Source organism: Henckelia pumila, chromosome 2 (genome assembly GCF_033568475.1).
Source record: "Henckelia pumila isolate YLH828 chromosome 2, ASM3356847v2, whole genome shotgun sequence".
Classification (NCBI taxonomy): Eukaryota; Viridiplantae; Streptophyta; class Magnoliopsida; order Lamiales; family Gesneriaceae; genus Henckelia; species Henckelia pumila.
This window is the reverse complement of record NC_133121.1, coordinates 147,457,642-147,475,060: the sequence shown is the minus strand read 5'-3', so window position 1 is coordinate 147,475,060 and position 17,419 is coordinate 147,457,642. Positions and strand designations below refer to the sequence as shown.

Genomic DNA, 17,419 nt, shown 5'->3' with positions numbered 1-17,419 from the left:
CTTTCTTTTTTTTTTTTTTTAAAAAAAGAAAAACAATATATATTATTATATAAATAAGTAATAGGGAGTTTAATAGTATGCATAAATAATTATGTTATATCTAAAAATAAATTAATGTTTTAATTATTTTTAAATTTTAAAAAATAAATAAAAAAGATTATAGTTTTTGTTTATTTATTATAATCATAAGTTAGTTATTATAAAGTGTTGTTATATTATTATATATTAAAATATTAATAAACATGCTATTCAAATATCTTTATTATATTATAACAATTGAGATACCTAGAAAAACCGCATATGTGCGGACACTATTTTTTGTTTCCAATTTTGCTCCTCTCTTTTACTTCTATATGTTATTCCATAATTATTCAACTTAACTACAACTATATTAGTTATTTATAAAATTCTCGGGACTTGTGAAATGATGTCAAGCCATCTTCCATTCAAATTTCATGCTTATACTAAAAAAATGAATGGAAAAAAACATTGACTCCATAACATAAAAATATATGTTACAGTCATTAAAATACATTAAATATTTTTAATAATTTATTATCGTGTTAAAATATACTTAATAAATAAGTGTAAATATATAATTTTTTTAATGCATTTTAATTTTCCAAATTTTTTTATTTGCATAAAATAAATACAACATATATATATATATAGTATAAAGTTAAAAAGATTTACAATTTTCTTAGATTATCAAGAAAATATTTGAGAATGTTTATAGAAAGCACTTTTTTGAGTTTTTTCTTAACAAAAATTATTTTTGTGGTTGCGTATAAGCTCAAAAGTGCTTCCCATAAGCAATTTTAAACACAATCTAACACTCTATCAATAACATGAAAACAAACAAAAACAAAAATTAAAAAATTACCCGAAGACTTTGGTGTTTAGTGATTATTATTGATTTCGGAAGATTCTTAACTTCTTTTGGTATCATTGATTAATGAGCAAATAAAATTCTCGAGATGTTAATAAAAAAACAGAAAACTTCTGTAAAACCATTTCACACATTAATTTATAAACGAATTTCCAACCCATAAAAAATATTATTTTATTGTCAATATTTTTTTTTTTTCACTGTAAATATTAATTGAGTCATCCCATTTTATAATTATAGATATAGATTTATATAAGATCTTCAAAACAAACGAAAACGTACCAACGTCTACTACAAAAATGAGATTTCACAAGTTCAGCCACGGAGGCCAGAGCCACTCAAGAATGAAAGATCCAATTGACCCGAAAAGAGAGTGCTCTCAAATACACACATACTTGATCAAAAACATATTTTTTTATTTATAAAACTTTACATCACACAAACAGGGCATTTGGTCTAGTGGTATGATTCTCGCTTTGGGTGCGAGAGGTCCCGAGTTCGATTCTCGGAATGCCCCATTCTTTTTTGTTCAATTAGTTTTCGCAACGCGTTGACTTGGTACCCCCGATAATTTTATTGGGCTTTTTTTCCCTCTAATTTTTTTATTGGGCTCCTTCCATGTACTGTCGTTTTCTTGGGCCCAGTTCTCTCTTTTCTTTTGCCTTTTGTTTCTCTATTTCCAAATTTCATTTTTGTTCTCTTTTCTTTTCCTCCACGGGATTATATTAGTGTTGTAAGAATTTTTAGTAAGCATTTTCAACTTTTATTTCCCAGACTTTTGAAATTTTGTGATAGATAATTTTTAAGAAGCATTTTTCAACTTTTTTTTAACAAAAAATTTTGAATTTTTTTTCTAAATTTCGTTAAGCGAAGCTAAGAAGTGCTTTCTAGGAGTTTTCTAAAAACTACCCTAGATAAATTTATATGAGGTATAATTATTTAGTCTCCTACTTTCACACCGTTTCATTAATTATTCTTACATCAATATAATCATTGAATTTAAATTACAATATTACTCTCAATAAATAATAATATTCATATTTTATTATTATTAATTATTAAAAAGACAAAATGTGAATTTATATTCTTATTAAAATTCAATCAATCAAATCAAACGTAACAAACTATTATTTATAAATCAAATCAAATATTATATTAACTATTAATTTTTTGATTATATTCGATTATTTATTTATGCATTATTATCTTATCTTTAACTTCAAACGGTATCTTTAAATATTTATTACACAAACATTCGTTATATTAATTAACATATAAATATTTACAAAAACTCTGGTTGGACAGTCTCGCAGATAAATTTTGTGAGATTGATCTTCTAATTGATCCTTATTAAAATATTAATTTTTATGGCAAAAATATTATTTTTATTGTAAATTACTATGAATTTAAGTCCATCAAATAATATTGTTATTTAAATCCATTTTACTTTATATTTATATTTATATTTATAGAGTTTTGTTATGCTGTCCACATAATGTGCCCAACATGAGGTGACATTCAATCATTGGATGTAATGAATTGTACATCCAATGATTGAATGTCACCACATGTTGGGCGTGATATATGAGCAGCATAACAAAACTCTATATCTTTATTATTTATTTTATTAAGTGTGATATGCCTATATAAACTGTTTTTTGGTGTCATGGTGATTTTTTTTTTCAATTTGTTCCTTTTATGCCTCTACATTCTCTTTTCAACTCTATCTCTTACCCACTCCTCCCACCTTTTTCTCTTATAACTTCTTTTATCATCTCGCTTCTCATCAATTTATTTTGAAAATGAATTTCTACAACAACTAAATTTTTGATAAATTTGGAAAAAAAAAATCCATAACACAAAAATAAGGATAAACAAAATTCTTTAAAATTTTAAAAAAATATATTAAATATACAATACATTATATTTATATATTATGACTTACACACACAATGTGTGTGCTTATTGGCTAATTTATAGAATATATGTGTAAATAATTTATGTATCTAAAATATTTCCATTCCAGACATAATAAAAACAGAATATTTGTGTATAATCGAGAAGTACAAAATTGCCCCCGGCCAATGCGATTATACGGACAAAGGGCGCAAAGCACGCGCCTGTACTACATGGATGGCGTCGCTTCTTTTCCTCCGGCGGTTTTCAGAGAAATCCGCCGCTCCTTTTTAACGGTCCTCATCCAACAATTCTTCCACCAAAAAGCTTGAAACAGCAGACGCCTGCCTCACTTCGCCGATCTAATAGCAATGGCTGGCGACTCCTCTTCCGGTAACAAACCATTTCCATTTTCAGAATAATTTGGTTCAAGTTGGTTCCTTTTTTTGGCAGCTGATTTGTCAGATCTTTGTTTGCAGTTTGCATTTTCGCGTTCTTTTGTTTCTGTTCTCTGATTATGCAATTTATCGTTGCTGATTTGTAATTTGAATGCTAGGATCGGGCAGATCAAAATGGGGGGGAGTCTCGCCGTCCTACGCTATGTATCACTTCGGTACTAGTGGAATGTCTGTTGCTGCAGCAACCGGGATTACTCATCCCTTAGGTTGTTTTTACGTTCCTCTACTTTTGCTCCAAATTTCTTGCTTGATTGATATTTATGCTCAAGGTTTCTTCAGTATTGTGTTGTCATAGTTTAGTATTTTCATGACAAACACCATGCGTTTTATAGTTAAGCTTACTTTGTGGCTGGATACCTGGTCGACAGGAAACATGGGCACTCGAATCAGTTTTTTTGGCCAATCCTAATCAGATTAAGAATTCTGAATTCTGGCAGCTTTAATTTTCATTCCTTTGATGATGCATATAAAATTTGCAGCACTATTTGCATATTTACAACACACTGTAAATTCTATCAACCCCAATTTTATCTGTGGTCGAGATTTGTGAATTACTATTTGGATGCTACACGGCAATAGGAGAAACTAAGTTGTTCATATTCAGTTATTAACAAACTCGCAAATTTATTGATTTGTTTTTTGGGGGAAAAAGTGTTCACCTTCAATTATCCATCTCATACCATGATATTATCAAACTTCTAAATCTAGTGAAACACAGGTTGTAGGTTGAGCCTTAAAAATATGTTTTCAGTTGGCCAAGTTATTTTTTACGTGGCCCATCAATTAGACATATTAGTTTGAGACTTGAGTTTTATCCTTTGCTTTCAAGTGCATAATTTAGCTAATACTTGAATACAGATGTTCTCAAAGTTAGGCTGCAAATGCAACTTGTTGGCCAGCGAGGTCCATTGATTGGCATGGTGTGTAATCATGAATTTATGTTTTTGTTAATTGTTAATTAAATTATACAAATTCTTGTTTCATAATAATCTAGATGTAGGAGGAGAGATTCCTAACTCTTGTATTGATTTGTGGCGGCATGTAGGGAAGACTCTCTTTGCAAGTAGTCAAGAATGAAGGACTGAAGTCCTTGTACCTGGGATTGACTCCTGCATTAATGAGGTCAGTTCTTTATGGAGGTCTCCGTTTAGGATTATACGAACCATCAAAGTATGTCTCTGAATTGGCTTTTGAGTCCACCAATGTCTTGGTGAAGATTTTTTCGGGTGGATTTGCTGGCGCTGTTGCAACCGCACTCACCAATCCAGTGGAAGTTTTGAAGGTACTAAATTTAAAGGTTTATTTACCTTTTTTCTGGAAATTTTTACTTTCCTGCTTTTTCTTAGGTACGACTGCAGATGAATGCAAAAACCCCTCGTGGGCCTATTGAGCAAATACGGAAAATTGCTTCAGAAGAGGGGGTGACAGCTCTTTGGAAGGGTGTTGCGCCTGCAATGACCAGAGCTGCTGCATTGACTGCATCACAACTGGTGACATATGATGAGTCCAAGAGGGTTAAGTCCTCACCATTTATTCTCACTTCTGATTGCCTATGTTGCAGTCATCCCCTATTTTAGTTGATTTTAATTTTAATTTTAATTTTGAATATATTGCGAAATGGTCCTTTCACCTTCACAATTCGCAAATGCAGGCTTTGACAAGACGGACTTCTCTTCAGGAAGGATTTTACCTTCATCTCTGGTAATCCGTCAGTCCTTGTTTCCGTTATATTGTTCTTTGGGGTTGTTTATGCTAATTGGTCTGACACTGGTTTATCATTTCAACCACACAAAATCTGTATGTGTCACATTTGAAGCAAAATGATGTTCCAGTTGTGCTGCCACTGAAAAGTCCCACTGCATACTCTGGTGGGAAGCATGAAATTTTGATATTTTAGGAACTAGACAGCCCTTAAATTTACACAACTGCATTTTTATTCTTCTTTTGTTTTACCTCAAAGTGTTGATGTATGTTCTTTTCCATGCATAACTTTAATCTTAAATGAACCAATAAGGCTGTATGAGACAATGCAAGGGCTTTGATGTCATATGCCTTCTTAAATTGTTCGGTGCCTCAAAATGAAATGACGTATTTTTGTGAGAAAAAACTTCAGAAAAGTTTGGAGAGGCAAGGAGCAAAGAAATTTGAGGACTAGCTTATTCCTAAGGATTTGGTCATCAACTTAAATTTCTGTGCTATGATATATAACATAAATTGATATAGAGATAAGTAGTTCTGTCAGGAAAACCCTTAGAAATCTGAAATGTTCTCATTTACATCAGCTATTATCTAAGTGTTTGACGTTCATGTTTGATACTTCAAGTCTATGAAGTGATATATTCTCCGGCGGTACGAGTGTAGAATGTAACCTTTTACATCACAACACTCAGCTGTTTCTGACTCTAGATTTCTTTATATAAAGTGCAAGTATGATAGCAGGTACCGTGAGTACAATTGTGACCGCACCCATTGATATGGTCAAAACCAGACTCATGCTGCAAAGAGAATCTAAAAGAGTTGGAAGCTACAAAAATGGAATCCACTGTGCATACCAGGTTGTGTTATTTTCGCTTCTTTATTTATCCTCATTTTATATTTCTATCTTTCGTGGATTGATAATTCTTTGATTAATCACAGCCGCCCTCCTCTATGCAACAGAATTTACTAGTTTTGGTTTTCGCTTTTGTTGAAAACTTGTAATCGTGCTGTTTTAAGATACAATTTTGACATGTACTAAGATGTTTGAAATGCCAAGGATGGTGGTATGCTAGCCTGCTTGTCTGATACCACATTGTTTTTGATTCCAGGTTCTACTAACGGAAGGTCCTCGGGGTCTTTACAAAGGGTAAGTTCAATGTGTAGCCAGTAATCCACACCCCACCATCCACCCCATATATGTTCAGTTTTCATATTCTTGGGTTTATCCTTATTTGAGGCGGCAATTTTTTCTGTGCTTCTGGCTGGATCAGTCTCTATTTGTTTTATTTTTCTATCCTACGCATTTTCCTAAACTCATTCTTTTTCATCTTTATAGCCTTACTTTGCATAATGTCCTGTTTTATTTGATAACATCTTGAAATTGGCCAGGGGTTTTGCAATTTTCGCAAGATTAGGTCCACAGACGACTATAACCTTCATACTATGCGAGAAGCTGCGCGAGTTTGCCGGGCTAAAGGCTCTTTAAGCCATGAAAATATTTTCATATTTGATGCAAGCAACATTTTTTATCGATGCCTGCTAAAAAGTAGTAATTGGCGTCTAATTGAAAATAGATTCACGATTTGTGTTTTTGTTTTCATCGATCTATCAAGTATATGGCTCATTTTAGTTGTACGTTTATCAATAGATGTATATCTTTGGAGAGTCATTGTGCCTTTACATCCTCGTTTTAAATGTAAAAACAATCATTTACCGATAATTTTGTGGAGAATAAGGATAAAGTAGGTTGCTATTCTTAGATATTTCTCAATGTTCATCATTATACTGTAAAAATTCCTTATAAATGAGATTTTACGTTCGTTCAACGATAATGTGCCAAAAACAAAAAGCCAACTTTATTGATTTTGAAAGGTATACTTGCACAGTTTGTCTAGTAGAGTTCGAGTTGTCTACGATGTTACAACACCAGAGACAACATGCAGCGAAAAATAATAATAATAAATAAATAAAATAAATAAGACAAGAATTAATTATGCACAAGTAACTAGTACTTGTGCTCGTGCTTTATGGCGAAAGAATCACTAAAAAAGAGTATATCAATCTTACAAACCAATACTAGTGATTTATGAAAATCAGTAAATACTAAATTTCTTAACAGGTTGAAAAATCAAATTGCATCCTAAACTAATAAAGTAGTAAAAAAATCAGATGCAACTCCCGTAAGTCTAAATTTGAATAACAACAAAATCGTCGATCAACATTACGCACTAAGTATTATCTCCGATGTTTTTAACACCAACGATAACTCGGGCAAAACAATAATGATAATTGCAAAATCTGGCTTCACCAACCTTCAAATTCTCGATAGGAATTCTACAATGATGCTCTGTGAATTTTTCCCGTAATCTGATTGTGCGCAGAAATCCTATTTATAGAATTGAGTTCAACAATAGATGGATTTTCTTCGATAGAGTCCTACATGAATAAGAAAACAATGTTAAGTAGGGATAAAACTCTATCATGTATATCAAATCATATCTTGACAATATTTTATAAACACTAGTGTATTGGTATACGCGTTGCGTGCTTCTATAATATTTTTATAATTAATTTGATTTATATTCAAACCGGAGATATATCATAGTTGTAAAAAGTATTTAGGGACTAATCTATAATTTGAAATATCGAAATTTAAAAAAACAAACAAAAGAAATCAAAAGTATAATATATATCACATAAGGGCATTTTTGACAAAACAAAATATGGCGTCTAAGGGGAAGATTCTTTATATATAGAAAAGATAAATCACTTATATTCCCTATCAAGATATAATTTTATCAAAATAAATATCTATCATATTCAATATCGAAATCATATACTATTTACACTATATTTTAATTTTGTCTAGAAGGCAAAATCTAATCATAATCTATTTAAACCAAAGGTAAGATATTTTAAGGAATTAAAATTCTTTTCAATCTTCCTTTTTGTCTTTTTGGACAAAACTAGCACAAACAGTTTCAAACATAAACTCTCCATGAGTTTAAAACACTTTTTTCCCTGAATAGTAAGTCTCTCTTTGAAGGTGTTGTCCCTCGTTTTGTAACACGACGGATAACATGGACAACAACACTTAGAGATTCTATTATTCCTGTAGTAGATCATAAGTACGGTAGAAGAGTTAGTCTAGTAAGATTATAATGTAACAATTAAAGCACACAACTAGAGCAAAACAAAAATAGATATATTAATCATAAAAAAAAGCGAAGATGAGATAGGGCAAAAAAATGGAGGGACACTAATCAATCTAAAATTGATCACTATCAGATCCCTCTCGATCTTCATCTTCCTCTTCATTAGTATCCTAATTCCCAGATGGACCAGCCTCATTTTGTGCATTCTCTCCCATTTTTTTAGCTAGAAATGCCAAGTCTCTCACGACAATCAGCTAACAGGGCTCCATGCAATTCCAAGTCCTCCTGGGCTTGGGCAATCTTCTTCACAGCATGAGCCATGAGAGCCTGAATTGTTGAGAGAGAGAAATCCAGAGTGGATTCTTGAGACACAGTTTCTTCAGTAGCTTCAGTGTTGTCTCCCGTGTTGATAACATCAGGAACAACATCAACATCAGTAATAGCAGCGGTATCTTCAGACCAAGGAAGGTCAAGCTTTCTATTCCCTCTTAGCAAAGCTGCAGCAACTTTCAGATCATCAGATAGTTCAGATAATTCTTCAGTTATGTCTCGGATGAACCCCTGAGATTTCAAAATCCCATATATCAGAGATGGGAATGGCAACTTGGTTGACTTCAAACCTCCATCAGCAAATTAAAGTACTGTCCGAAAAAAAAGCTTCCCAAAATTGAAGGGGCTTCCAGTCCATATAGCATAAAGAACGAACACATGTGGCCTTGTCACCGCAATAGAATTTGTTGAAGGCGTCCAGTTCTTCACAGCTGTTTTATGAAGCACGGAGTAGAAAGAGATGAGCTGAGCTGCAAAAAAACGATCAGGTCATTGCTTGAGCATACCACCAGTGAGCACAACAATCACTTCATGGATATCAGGGTGATTTCCCTCTTCTACATCAGGCATGTCATACAAGGAATTAATGACAACAGAAGTGAAGTTAAACAACTTTCCTCGAACAAAAACTATATTAAAATCATTTCAATCTAAAAATATTATAAACTCAAATTACGGATAAAGTATTGATTATATAATATAAAAATATAATTATATATTATTAATATATGATGCGATCATGGATAGCTCTATAAGTTATCAAGCAATGAAGAAATGAGATCCACTAGAGTTGTTGGATCAATAAATAGGGGACAAAACAAGATGTTTAAAGAAACACTTCAAAGCTTCGTGTTGTATCAAGAAGTGTCTAACGACTTGCCATCAAAACTATAAGACTCAGTTTGGTATGAGTGATGAGATAAATAATATATAGATAAATAATGTAATGTAAAAAAAATTAATAAAAAATGATAGTGAATATAATATTTGATTTGATTGATAGATTATAGTTTATTTGATTTGATTGATTAAATTTTATATAAAAATGATAAATTACCATTTTATCCTTTTAAAAATAAAAAATATATAAATAATATTATTTATAAGGGGTAATATAGTAATTTAAATTCAATAATTTGATTGATGTAAGATAAATAATTAATGATTTGATTGATGTAAAATTATAATTAATAGATGGATAAATAATATGATGAGAAGAACAAAGGATTGAACAGAATAATTTTATACATGAATTATTAATAATGGTATCAAATGGGGCCTAAGAATTTGGGATTCATGACAACCAAGTTGGGGAGCATGAAAGTCAATTTGGAGATCATTTCAACATGATTAAAGTGTTAAGAGATGAAGATTTTGATGCCAGGACAGAGCCCCAGCGCTCGTCGCCGAAGCAGGAGCGCCCCAATGCCCAAAATGGGGCACTGTAGTGCCTCACTGGCACCCAACGCTGAATTTTTGGTGCTCCAGCGCCTGACGTTTAAAACACACACTTCGGCATATTTGTGTGTGTTCGGGGGATTTTTGATATTTTTTGATATTTTTCCTATTTTTGAGTGTTTGAGATCCATTAGGAAACTATCTTATGCATATTTTACGTTATCTTTTACCTTTCAAAGTTGTAATATAAAACAACTAGATATATTCATTATTCAATATAATATTTTTCAGTTTTGATTATTATCAACCAAAATTCTCTCTAGAATTTTACTTGAAGCTTTTTGCTTTGTTCGATCTAAATCAAACTTATCAAAGTTTAACAACTTTGTGGCGTTTGTCGATTGTTTTTCATCGTGAATTATCAAAGACAAGTTCTTTAAAGGTTCACTTGAATCACAATTGTTTATCGTGATTATTTATTGCTAGTTTCTTATAAACTATAGGTGAATAACCAAATTTTACTTGTTTCAAAAAACAGGACAACAACTAGAATTTTTTTGTGTTATTGAATTGATGGTGTGATTTAATTATAATCGTATTTGTTTTTCATGCCTAACAAGATTCATATCAATATATATACATATATATTTTATATTTATATATTAATATATATATTTTTGGCGAGACGGGTCCGGTCAAACCCGAGACCCACCCCGGATCCGCATGTGGACCCGCTTGCTCGGGTCTAGACCCGTTCCATCGGGTTGGGTTCAATTAAACCCGACCCTTTTGCCATCCCTAATCAATATCATCATCACTTAAAAATGCAAGCACTCCTTTCCTCATTCTATTAGCATATTCGTTAGCATAGTGCCCAAATCCCGAACACTCACGACATTGAACATATTCAATCTTATTGGGATCAAAATTGTACTTCAACTTGTTCAAGTTATTATGACCCTGAGAAGGAGATGACCGGTGAGTTTTCAAAGGTGTAGGCGCAAATAGAGGCCTGGATTTTTGCTCAATTTATTTCTTATCTTTGATTTTCTTCAAGTAATTGCCAAATTTTTTCGCAATCAAGAGATATAGACTCTTCACATAATCTGATTCATTAAATTCTTGCGAGATTTGTAGCAGATTCTTGTAACAGTCTCGTACTTCCATAATGTACCTGTCAAAAAGAAAAATTTGAATCGACTCTTAGTGCCGTTAGGAGAAGTATATGATACCACTTGAAAGGTATCAACATGACATTATACAAAAACTTATGCAATTAAACACGTTGATGTTGTCCTATGATGTTGGCAATATCAAAGAAAAAAACCTCCTGAAACTTAACAAGTTCGAATGAAAATATATAAGTTCAATATGTAATGAATTGTCACGAATAATAATGCAGCGGAAATAATTATAAAATAATAAACAATTAACATAAGAGTGATTGTGCACAAGCACAAGCAAGCACTTGTGCGTTGTCTTATGACAAAAAAAAAGATTATTCGGACAAAGTAATATTCAATTACAAAAATCAATCCTAGTAAACCTATCAAAGTTAGATCTCTCAACACGTTGAGAAATACTGGAACCACTCTAAAATCAATCCTAGATTTTAAGAAAAACGAAAGAGTGTAATACAAAAATCAAATATCTTAAACAAATCGAGATATTAAACCCACACCCTAATAACTATAAAACAAATATAGAAAAATCAAAGGGTGTAGAAACAGAAACACAACCGCAAGGAATAAGCCAGAAAAATCTTCCATAGGCAGTGGCCACGATATTGTCTGCCAGAGTTGTGCGACACTATCGAACAATGCCAGAAAGCAGAGAGAATTCTTCAATCGGATCTTCGATGGATTGGTTCTTCAGAATTATTCTCTTTCAGTTTCTGTGTATATTTTTTGCTCTCTCGTTCTTGCTCTCTCTCTCTTTCACGCTTCAAATAAGTAGAGTGATTTGTTTCCTTTAGACAGAGTCTTATAAGATGGAAACAAATCTTCAATTCAAAAGCAAGCATGAACAAATCATATATCATAAAATAATTAATACAATATAATTCACAACTTTCATTAAAAAAAATACATGTACATATCACCTAAAAAGAAAAAAGAAAAAAGAGCCCATGGGCCAGCCCAGGCCCGCATCCCCCTGGGTTGGCCCTCCTAGGTTGGGTTGAAAAAATTTCAAACCTAACTCACTTAAATTGCGTAGCGGGACAGGCCGATCGAGCGGGTCTAAGCCAAATTGACGGTTCTACTTCCTTCTTATCAATTCTATCACATGAGTAGGATCAGGGGCGGAGCCACCCTTGGGCTAGGGGGGGCTCCAGCCCCACCTAAATTAAAAAAACAAAAAAAAAAACAAAATAGTGTTGATTTTTTTATTTTTTGTTTTGTAGCCCTATGTTAAAAAATTGAAAATTTCATCTAGCCTTTCCATTATTTGCAAAAGAAATATAAAATCCTTTAAATTAATTAATATGCTAATAAACCATTCAATTTTCAAATTTCAATTTCAATACACCCTATTTTGAAACATTTATTTGTTAGTTTTTCTGTCAATTTATTCACATAATTTGACCGAAATCTCCTTAAATTTACTTGCTGAGGCTTTTATTTTATTTATTTTTATTTAAAACATAAGTTTTTAAGCTGCCAACCTATTATAAATTAATAATTATTTCAAAGGAAAAAGATTTTAAATTTTAGATTATTTAAATATATATCTGATTCTCTATTTACACCTTTTGGAACACAATGTGTTTGTTTGTTTAAAATATAATGTAGTGTATTTATAAATTTTCGAGTTTGGATTTTTAGCCTAAAAATTTATTATTGCGAACTTTGAGAAAATAATCTATTGATTGCGATATTTGAAAATATTGATATAAAATTATTACTGAGCTTGTATTGCGTTTTTTTATTTAAAAAAATCGAAAGTTGAATAATTGTGACATTTGGAAAATAATTATTATTTGTTGAATTTTTTTTGAATTTACAGCTGGGTAAATCATAAAATTAAGAGAAAAAAACCATCAATTTAATATTTAAACAAAAGATCATATATCGATTTTTTATTTAATTTATTATATAATTTATAGTTTAATGTTGGACGGAACCAGCTCTAGGTAATTTTTAATCTTAGCTCCGTCCCTGAATAGGATGACTATGGCGCAAGATTGGATAGAGTAATTCCAGTTTGGTTTACTCGCATTGTAAATAGGGACTTATCGCATTAGTTTAATAAATGTTTATTTTTATAAAATAATAATAATTTCGAAGCCAACGTACGTAACATGTGAGGCCAGGCCGTCTTTCAATTAATTTTGGTTTTGTTAATGTGGCGTGTATCGTAAATAAAACGTTGGACTCATGTTTGAAGCAAGCACACTTTTGGGCTTCCAGAAGAGACTCTTAATTCGTGGAACATGTGCTTTATTTAAGTTATCAACAAAGGTCGGCCCATAATTCAAACAAGACAGCGCACCCCACGCCCCCTTTTCCTTCCATTTCATTTTTTGTATATATATATATTTACGACTGGTTTCTTTTTTCAATTGATAATATGAATTGAAGCCAGAAGATCGATCGGGGGAAAATATATATTCCAATTCATTAATATGGATATGAGAAAAGTTAATTTATTCGATGCATCGGCTTACATTTTATTCGAGGCGTGCGGAGACTCCGAGGAGATCGACTGTTTTCACGGAGGATTTGATGCCGGCGCGGCGGAGGATGACGATGATGATGCGCAGTCGTGTAGCTACGAATCGAGAGAGCAACAGGAGCTTGATGCGGTGGATATTGGAGATTACGATCGTTTTTTGGGAGAGGATATTCATGAACAATGTCGAGTGGAAGAGGAAGTTATTATTAGCGATGAAGAGGACGGCGTCGTTGATCAATACTCCGGCAGCAGATCATGTATGGCGGAGGCGGAGGCGGCACAAGAAAGATCGCCGGAGGATTGGGCAATGAGTGAGCAAGAAAGGGGTCGAATATTCTGGGAGAAATGTTTGGCATCGTAGAAATTCCCGAATCCAAAGGTCTTTTCCGATTCTCCGATTTAATTGTTTTTTTTTGGTTTTTCAAATTTTATTAGTTTCAGTTGCAATTATTATACAAGCAACAACTTACTTTAACATTAACACAGATTTGCCTCGCAAATACACAAGGCATTTCATTTTTTAATTTATTTTTATTTTAATTCGGCTTGTGAGTTTTTATTCTTACCGAGCTTCCATCTCCGTCACCAAGAGAGGATTATGTCGTTGGACCAATTTTGTAAAGAGGGCTTGAAATTATTTGGCTATTTTATTCTACTTTTGGGGTATGACTAAATTTTATAACCTATTATGAATCATATTTTAAATATTGTTATAACTGATTATTATTGAATTTTATATTAATATTATAATTATTGATAATATTATTTTGGCTGTCAGGATCATAATTACCATAATAAATGCATATTATTATAAAATTTTTATTATTATATGTATTATGAGTAAATAGTATTTTGATATACAAATTATTGATAAATTATTTAAATTACTCAATTGGTGTATGATCTAACTAAAATATCAATTTTATTCTTAACTAAATTGTTTTTAATTATTATTATTATTAAATTCATGCACATTTATGTAGCGCTTCACTTCAACGATTATTAGCCTTACTTCTTTTTTCGAAAATGTCACTCGTAAAAATGATTTATCAATTGCGCACGTGGCGAGCTTCGATTACCATGCGCAGGCCGCATCCGAAGATTTTCCAGGAAGTGTGTCTCCTCATGTGTTGAGTAGAAATTTTTCTGAAATTCCAAATTACTGACCTTGCTCAAATTTTTTTTTTTTTTAAAAAAGAAACACACAAAAAGAAAGAAAACTAAAATGATTGTTTGGCATGCATCAGCCGTAAAAAATGGTGTTTAATTCCGACGACTTTGAGAATGATTGTTCAGTATATCTATTTCTACTATAAAAATATGAATGGTGGGCAAAGTTTTTTCATTGTGTATTTATTATATTGCTCAAATCTATTTTCTATTTCTCTACTATAAAAGTATGAATGTTGGACAAAGTTTTTTCATTATGTATTTACTATATTGCCCAAAAACTATGAATTATGTGTATTAATTGCATGAACATTGTGTGAAAAAATGGTGTAAAAATTAGGGTCAAATTGGGATATTAAAATTGTGAAGAATCAATGTGTTGCTTATTCATTAAAGTGGTGCATTTATTTTTTTGAATCATTGAATACAACATTATATTTTAATTGATGTTCATCATATTCTTAAAGTTATTATAAACAAAACATGAGAAAAAAAAATTATTTTTAAATTTTCTAAATGAATCATTCTTATTTTAATACCAAGAGACACAATTTTAAAGTTTAGACTTCTTCAAAAATAAAAAATATATATATTTCATTTACTTATGAGAACTATTAAATAAATGATAAAAACTTATTTTTTTGACAAGGATAAAAACTTATTTTAATACTGCTATAGGATTTTATTTTGAATTAAATAATTATAATAAGAATTTTATTTGTTTATTTTTTTAGGATTTATTTTTTGAAAAAATATATTTTTGAATTTTCTAAGTGAATCATTCTTATTTTAATACCAAGAGACACAATTTTAAAGTTTAGACTTTTTCAAAAATAAAAAAAAATATTTCATTTACTTATGAGGACTATTAAATAAATGGTAAAAACTTATTTTTTTGACAAGGATAAAAAATTATTTTAATACTTCTACAGGATTTTATTTTGAATTAAATAATTAGAATAAGAATTTTATTTGGTTATTTCTTTAAGATTTATTTTTTGAGAAAAATTTTTTTATACTTTAACAATTCAGTATAAAAGAATTTATTGAAAGAGAGTTAAAACACGGATGAAATGATAAAAATTAGAAGTTAAATATTTAGTAATTTCATGATTATATTTTTGTTATTTTTTACTGGATTGAAGATAGTTTGAGATATAAATGTAAATGTGAGATATTAGTTGGGGCATAAAAGGAAGAAAAGAAATGTGGTTATTTTTTTTATGACTTACTTATATACTACATTGATTTGATTAACAATTAAAAAATAAAATTGATTATTTATTAATTGAAAATTAAATGAAAGCCAACATATGTAACTGACAAGTTGCAATTGGGATAAAATTGAAATTAGTAAAAATATTTTTGATCGTGTGCATGCAATATTTGTGACGACCCGAGTTCTAATCTCTCGATAATAAAATCATCAAATAGAATAAACAATAATCAATGTCTAAACAAAATGAATAAATTTTTTTTTTTTAAAGGAGTGAGCACCTCGCTCGATCGGTAAAAAGTTACCGATCGAGCAAGCACTTTGCTCAAACTCTCGGGTGAACAAAATGGTGGCCTCGCTCGATCGATCATTTTCTACCGATCGAGCGAGCACACCTGCTCAAACTCTCTGTTCAAGAAATAACAGCCTCGCTCGATCGGTAGGAATTGCCCGATCGAGCGAGCACAATTCCAGAAGAAAAAGATCAGATAAGGTTGCTGTCAAAAATGAGTTCATTCATGCATTTCCATCCACGATCAACTCATACAAGGATTCATACATAATCTAATCCATATCAACATCTAACATGCATTCTAACATGCTATACAATGGATAGAATTAAATCATAACAAGGCCTTACAATCATAATAATCAAGGCTCTCCAAAAAAACATGCAAGAAGCATTGTTATATAATAAAGAACAAGATACACCATATTGTCTCAAGGATTTACACATCTATCAAATCCTAAATACAACAACAAGATACTAACTTATTCATCAACAAGTCTTAGAACAAGTAGCTCTAACATGCTCATGTTTAAGACACTCAACAACATCATGACAGCTCACACAACCATCTACACTCGGATCATCACGCTATCTTCTTATCCTTTGTTCTTCACGTTCGCTTTTGCCCGGTTCCACTCCTTCCTATTGCAATGACACATACAACAAAACAATAGCCGGATAACTCCGGTGAGAAATAGATTTCCCAGTAAAAGCAACTAAACATGCATACAAACATACATCAAGATCATGATATAAAGAACATAACTTCAATGCATGTTTTAAAACAAGGTTCATCTCTTCATTCGTCGGTTGGGATCCCGAGAAGTAGATATCATAACTAATCCACCGACTCTCCCGATCGAGGTGGGGCTACTTATCTCACTTTTCTAGACTTTGAAGCAATTATATATGTAAATCAGACGCTAGGCTAAACAACCACCCAGGCCATACATATACAATCCCTCAAATCGTCTATTCGAACGTTTCCGTTCATTTCGAAATCAAAGAACAAGTCTTACAAGATGAATGCAATATATATCATTCCAATCACATTCATTAACATCAAGACTTATTCAACAACTCAAAGGAAAGCACATAAGAGTAATTAAGCAAACAAGTATGTGATTTAGGGGAACTCGATACAAACCATCTCGAGTTGTAATCCCAATCAAATAGTAGTCCACTTTTACCTTTCAAATGTGATGTTTAGGATGTCTTTTAGCTTGTCCAAATCTGTACAAGTTA

The 17,419-nt window shown here is 31.5% G+C and overlaps 1 protein-coding gene and 1 non-coding gene across 4 annotated transcripts; both read left to right on the top strand.

Annotated features, from left to right (window-relative positions):
- The first annotated feature begins 1,334 nt into the window (after window positions 1–1,334).
- On the top strand, window positions 1,335–1,406 carry TRNAP-UGG (transfer RNA proline (anticodon UGG)). Its single transcript has one exon. It is a non-coding gene; the product is annotated as a tRNA-Pro (tRNA).
- Window positions 1,407–2,978: 1,572 nt separating this feature from the next.
- LOC140881177 (uncharacterized) lies at window positions 2,979–6,704 on the top strand. Of its 3 annotated transcripts, none has more exons than XR_012149847.1 (9): window positions 2,979–3,178; window positions 3,342–3,449; window positions 4,102–4,163; window positions 4,289–4,525; window positions 4,590–4,757; window positions 4,895–4,944; window positions 5,680–5,798; window positions 6,051–6,088; window positions 6,331–6,430. XR_012149847.1 is itself a non-coding variant. In XM_073286272.1 (9 exons), exons 1-9 carry the CDS (start codon window positions 3,157–3,159, stop codon window positions 6,425–6,427), a joined length of 915 nt encoding a protein of 304 aa, XP_073142373.1. In that variant the 5' UTR covers window positions 2,986–3,156; the 3' UTR covers window positions 6,428–6,704. The 3 variants fall into 3 exon arrangements, 1 of the variants encoding a protein (XP_073142373.1); XR_012149848.1 differs by having other exon boundaries at window positions 2,980–3,178; window positions 5,683–5,798; XM_073286272.1 differs by having other exon boundaries at window positions 2,986–3,178; window positions 5,666–5,798; window positions 6,331–6,704.
- Window positions 6,705–17,419: the final 10,715 nt, after the last annotated feature.

Bases quoted from the DNA above. Each gene is read 5' to 3' on its own strand.
- LOC140881177 (XM_073286272.1), top strand. From the start codon at position 3,157: ATGGCTGGCGACTCCTCTTCCG. The intron at 3,450-4,101 runs GTTGTTTTTACG...ACTTGAATACAG, and splicing joins CGGGATTACTCATCCCTTAG to ATGTTCTCAAAGTTAGGCTG. The intron at 4,164-4,288 runs GTGTGTAATCAT...GGCGGCATGTAG, and splicing joins GAGGTCCATTGATTGGCATG to GGAAGACTCTCTTTGCAAGT.